This window comes from Carcharhinus amblyrhynchos, unplaced genomic scaffold (assembly GCF_965287045.1).
Source record: "Carcharhinus amblyrhynchos unplaced genomic scaffold, sCarAmb.v2.hapA scaffold_803, whole genome shotgun sequence".
Lineage (NCBI taxonomy): Eukaryota > Metazoa > Chordata > Chondrichthyes > Carcharhiniformes > Carcharhinidae > Carcharhinus > Carcharhinus amblyrhynchos.
This window is the reverse complement of record NW_027650543.1, coordinates 20,001-25,000: the sequence shown is the minus strand read 5'-3', so window position 1 is coordinate 25,000 and position 5,000 is coordinate 20,001. Positions and strand designations below refer to the sequence as shown.

Sequence of the window (5,000 nt, the reverse complement as noted above, 5' to 3'; positions counted from 1 at the left end):
CTGAGGGAGCGCCGCACTGTCAGAGGGTCAGTGCTGAGGGAGCGCCGCACTGTCAGAGGGTCAGTGCTGAGGGAGTTCTGCACTGTCAGAGGGTCAGTGCTGAGGGAGTGCCGCACTGTCAGAGGGTCAGTGCTGAGGGGGTGCCGCACTGTCAGAGGGTCAGTGCTGAGGGAGTGCCGCACTGTCAGAGGGTCAGTACTGAGGGAGCGCCGCACTGTCAGAGGGTCAGTGCTGAGGGAGCGCCGCACTGTCAGAGGGTCAGTGCTGAGTGAGTGCCGCACTGTCAGAGGGTCAGTGCTGAGGGAGTGCCGCACTGTCAGAGGGTCAGTGCTGAGGGAGCGCCGCACTGTCAGAGGGTCAGTGCTGAGGGAGCGCCGCACTGTCAGAGGGTCAGTGCTGAGGGAGTGCCGCACTGTCAGAGGGTCAGTGCTGAGGGAGTGCCGCACTGTCAGAGGGTCAGTGCTGAGGGAGTGCCGCACTGTCAGAGGGTCAGTGCTGAGTGAGTGCCGCACTGTCAGAGGGTCAGTGCTGAGGGAGTGCCGCACTGTCAGAGGGTCAGTGCTGAGGGAGTGCCGCACTGTCAGAGGGTCAGTGCTGAGGGAGTGCCGCACTGTCAGAGGGTCAGTGCTGAGGGAGTGCCGCACTGTCAGAGGGTCAGTGCTGAGGGAGTGCCGCACTGTCAGAGGGTCAGTGCTGAGGGAGTGCCACACTGTCAGAGGGTCAGTACTGAGGGAGTGCCGCACTGTCAGTGGGTCAGTGCTGAGGGAGTGCCGCACTGTCAGAGGGTCAGTGCTGAGGGAGTGCCGCACTGTCAGAGGGTCAGTGCTGAGTGAGTGCCGCACTGTCAGAGGGTCAGTGCTGAGGGAGTGCCGCACTGTCAGAGGGTCAGTGCTGAGGGAGTGCCGCACTGTCAGAGGGTCAGTGCTGAGGGAGTGCCGCACTGTCAGAGGGTCAGTGCTGAGGGAGTGCCGCACTGTCAGAGGGTCAGTGCTGAGGGAGTGCCGCACTGTCAGAGGGTCAGTGCTGAGGGAGTGCCGCACTGTCAGAGGGTCAGTGCTGAGGGAGTGCCGCACTGTCAGAGGGTCAGTGCTGAGGGAGTGCCGCACTGTCAGAGGGTCAGTGCTGAGGGAGTGCCACACTGTCAGAGGGTCAGTACTGAGGAGGGAGTGCCGCACTGTCAGTGGGTCAGTGCTGAGGGAGTGCCGCACTGTCAGAGGGTCAGTACTGAGGGAGTGCAGCACTGTCAGAGGGTCAGTGCTGAGGGAGTGCCGCACTGTCAGTGGGTCAGTGCTGAGGGAGTGCCGCACTGTCAGAGGGTCAGTGCAGAGGGAGCGCCGCACTGTCAGAGGGTCAGTGCTGAGGGAGTGCCGCACTGTCAGAGGGTCAGTGCTGAGGGAGCGCCGCACTGTCAGAGGGTCAGTACTGAGGGAGTGCCGCACTGTCAGAGGGTCAGTGCTGAGGGAGTGCCGCACTGTCAGAGGGTCAGTGCTGAGGGAGGATCCGGGGAAGTTCTGAATGAACGATGGGACCTCGGGGTGTTTGTCCCCAGGTTGCTGAAGGCGGAAGGACAGGTTCATCCCGACTGCTGGGAATGACAAACTTTCCCAATCCAGATTCTGGACACAGGGAGGTGATGTTGGAGTTGGATGGAAGTTGGGTGAGGCCACAGCTGGAGAACTGGGGGCCGTTCCTGCCCCACATTATAGGGGGGGTGTGATTGTACTGGAGGAGGGGGGCAGAGGAGACCCCCCAGGACACTGCCTGGGGGGGGGGGGGGGGTGGGGGGGTGAGGAGGGGGGATTCGAGTTATGGAGAGGGGTGGGATAGGCCTGGGTTGGAGCAGAGAGAGGGGGGGGGGGTGACCTGATCCAGGATTATGAGGGACACGGACAGAGTGGATAGGGGGACAGAGTGAGAGGGGGGTGTGATAGGGAGGGTGTGAGTTGAGGGTCAGTCGCGAGGGGATATGGGTTCAAGGTGAGGGGTTTCGGGAGGGGAGGATAATGAGGGAAAGCTGTTTTACCCAGAGGGTGGTGAGGGTTTGGGAGTGATGTCCTCCCGGGATGTAACGGATCCCAAATTCACAAAGCGTTCCACAAGAGGCAGTGATGGCTGACCCCCTCCCCCAACCCCCACCCCCCCACACACACACACCCCCTCCTGGAGCTCCCCACACTCACTCCCCCTCCCCAAAACAACTCTGCACGCCATGGGACAGTAAGGTATGGAAGCAGAGTGAGGCCACTCAGCCCATCGAATCCACTCCGCCATGACTGATAGTCAACCCCATCGCCCATAACCTTTGACCCCCCCCCCCCTTTACCAGTTAAGAACCTATCTACCTCTGTCTTAAAGACACTCAGTGACCCCCGGCCTCTTCTGTGGCAAAGAGTTCCTCATCTCCGTCTTATCTCTGTTCCAAAGGGTTGTCCCATTACTCTGAGGCCGTGCCCTCGGATCTGAGTGTCTCCCACTCGTGGAAACGTCCTCTCCACGTCCACTCTCTCCAGGCCTCACAGTATCCTGGAGGTTTCAATAAGACCCCCCCCTCATCCTTCTAAACTCCATCGAGTATCGACCCAGATTTCTCAACCCTTCCTCATACGACAAGCTCTTCATTCCAGGGATCATTCTTGTGAACCTCCTCTGGATCCTTTCCAAGGCCGACACATCCTTCCTTAGATACGGGGCCCAACACTGCTCACAATCCCCCTAATGGGGCCTTAGACGGAAATACATCCAGTGGCAGGCCATCGACCAGGGGAACTCAGATTCCCTCCTTCCCGAACCATTCTCACTCCGCACACCCCAGGGAGATCCCCACCCAACCAGCGCACGTACTCACCCCCAGCGCTTTGGGTTCACCTTCCAGAAACTTCCGAGTGTAGGCAGTGGAAGAGTTGGAGAGGGGGGCGCTCCCCGGCTCGGGAGGAGGATGAGCCTCGGAGAGGTGTGTCAATGTGACTGCCAGGGTCCCCTCGCTGCAGGGGGGGATGGACATCGTTCCGGGGAACCTGCAGGGGGGGGGCAGAGTTCACAGGTCAAAGGGATGACAAGGGCGCTGTGCAAGGGGTGGCCATTCTGCCCATCTGCTCCATGCTGGAATATCTGACCCACAAGGGTCTCCCCTCCCTTCTCTCCAACCCTCACACATCTCCATAACCTCCTCCAGCCCCTACACCCCCTCCCTATCTCTGTAACCTCCTCCAGCCCCTACACCCCCTCACTATCTCTGTAACCTCCTCCAGCCCCTACACCCCCTCCCTATCTCTGTAACCTCCTCCAGCCCCTACACCCCCTCCCTATCTCTGTAACCTCCTCCAGCCCCTACACCCCCTCCCTATCTCTGTAACCTCCTCCAGCCCCTACACCCCCTCCCTATCTCTGTAACCCCCTCCAGCCCCTACACCCCTCCCTATCTCTGTAACCTCCTCCAGCCCCTACACCCCTTCCCTATCTCTGTAACCTCCTCCAGCCCCTACACCCCCTCCCTATCTCTGTAACCTCCTCCAGCCCATACACCCCCTCCCTATCTCTGTAACCTCCTCCAGCCCCTACACCCCCTCCCTATCTCTGTAACCTCCTCCAGCCCCTACACCCCCTCCCTATCTCTGTAACCTCCTCCAGCCCCTACACTCCTCCCTATCTCTGTAACCTCCTCCAGCCCCTACACCCCTCCCTATCTCTGTATCCCTCTCCATACCCCTACACCCCCTCCCTATCTCTGTAACCCCCTCTAGCCCCCTACACCCCTCCCTATCTCTGTAACCTCCTCCAGACCCTACACCCCCTCCCTATCTCTGTAACCCCCTCTAGCCCCTACACCCCCTCCCTATCTCTGTAACCTCCTCCAGCCCCCTACTCCCCTCCCTATCTCTGTAACCTCCTCCAGCCCCTACACCCCCTCCCTATCTCTGTAACCTCCTCCAGCCCCCTACTCCCCTCCCTATCTCTGTAACCTCCTCCAGCCCCTACACCCCCTCCCTATCTCTGTAACCTCCTCCAGCCCCCTACTCCCCTCCCTATCTCTGTAACCTCCTCCAGCCCCTACACCCCTCCCTATCTCTGTAACCTCCTCCAGACCCTACACCCCCTCCCTATCTCTGTAACCCCCTCTAACCCCTACACCCCCTCCCTATCTCTGTAACCCCCTCCAGCCCCTACACCCCCTCCCTATCTCTGTAACCCCCTCCAGCTCCTACACCCCCTCCCTATCACTGTAACCTCCTCCAGCCCCTACACCCCCTCCCTATCTCTGTAACCTCCTCCAGCCCCTACACCCCCTCCCTATCTCTGTAACCTCCTCCACCCCCTACACCCCTCCCTATCTCTGTAACCTCCTCCAGCCCCTACACCCCCTCCCTATCTCTGTAACCTCCTCCAGCCCCTACACCCCTCCCTATCTCTGTATCCCTCTCCAGCCCCTACACCCCCTCCCTATCTCAGTAACCTCCTCCAGCCCCTACACCCCCTCCCTATCTCTGTAACCTCCTCCAGCCCCTACACTCCTCCCTATCTCTGTAATCTCCTCCAGCCCCTACACCCCTCCCTATCTCCATAACCTCCTCCAGTCCCTATACCCCCTCCCTATCTCTGTAACCTCCTCCAGCCCCCTACACCCCCTCCCTATCTCTGTAACCTCCTCCAGCCCCTACACCCCCTCCCTATCTCTGTAACCTCCTCCAGCCCCTACACCCCCTCCCTATCTCTGTAACCTCCTCCAGCCCCTACACCCCCTCCCTATCTCTGTAACCTCCTCCAGCCCCTACACCCCCTCCCTATATCTGTAACCTCCTCCAGCCCCTACACCCCCTCCCTATCTCTGTAACCTCCTCCAGACCCCCTACACCCCCTCCCTATCTCTGTAACCTCCTCCAGCCCCTACACCCCCTCCCTATCTCTGTAACCCTCTCCAGCCCCTACACCCCCTCCCTATCTCTGTAACCTCCTCCAGCCCCTACACCCCTCCCTATCTCTGTAACCTCCTCCAGCCCCCTACA

At 60.3% G+C, this 5,000-nt stretch overlaps 1 protein-coding gene across 4 annotated transcripts in view; it reads right to left on the bottom strand.

The window, feature by feature from the left end:
• The window catches only part of LOC145340145 (membrane-spanning 4-domains subfamily A member 15-like), a 24,790-nt gene that overhangs the window by 18,911 nt on the left and 879 nt on the right, over positions 1–5,000 (bottom strand). For all 4 annotated transcript variants that reach the window (XM_080184578.1, XM_080184575.1, XM_080184577.1 and 1 more), the window contains exon 2: positions 2,846–3,014. In XM_080184578.1, the coding sequence (XP_080040704.1) occupies positions 2,846–3,001 (156 nt within the window). In that variant the 5' untranslated portion in view covers positions 3,002–3,014. The remainder of the gene's footprint in view (positions 1–2,845; positions 3,015–5,000) is intronic.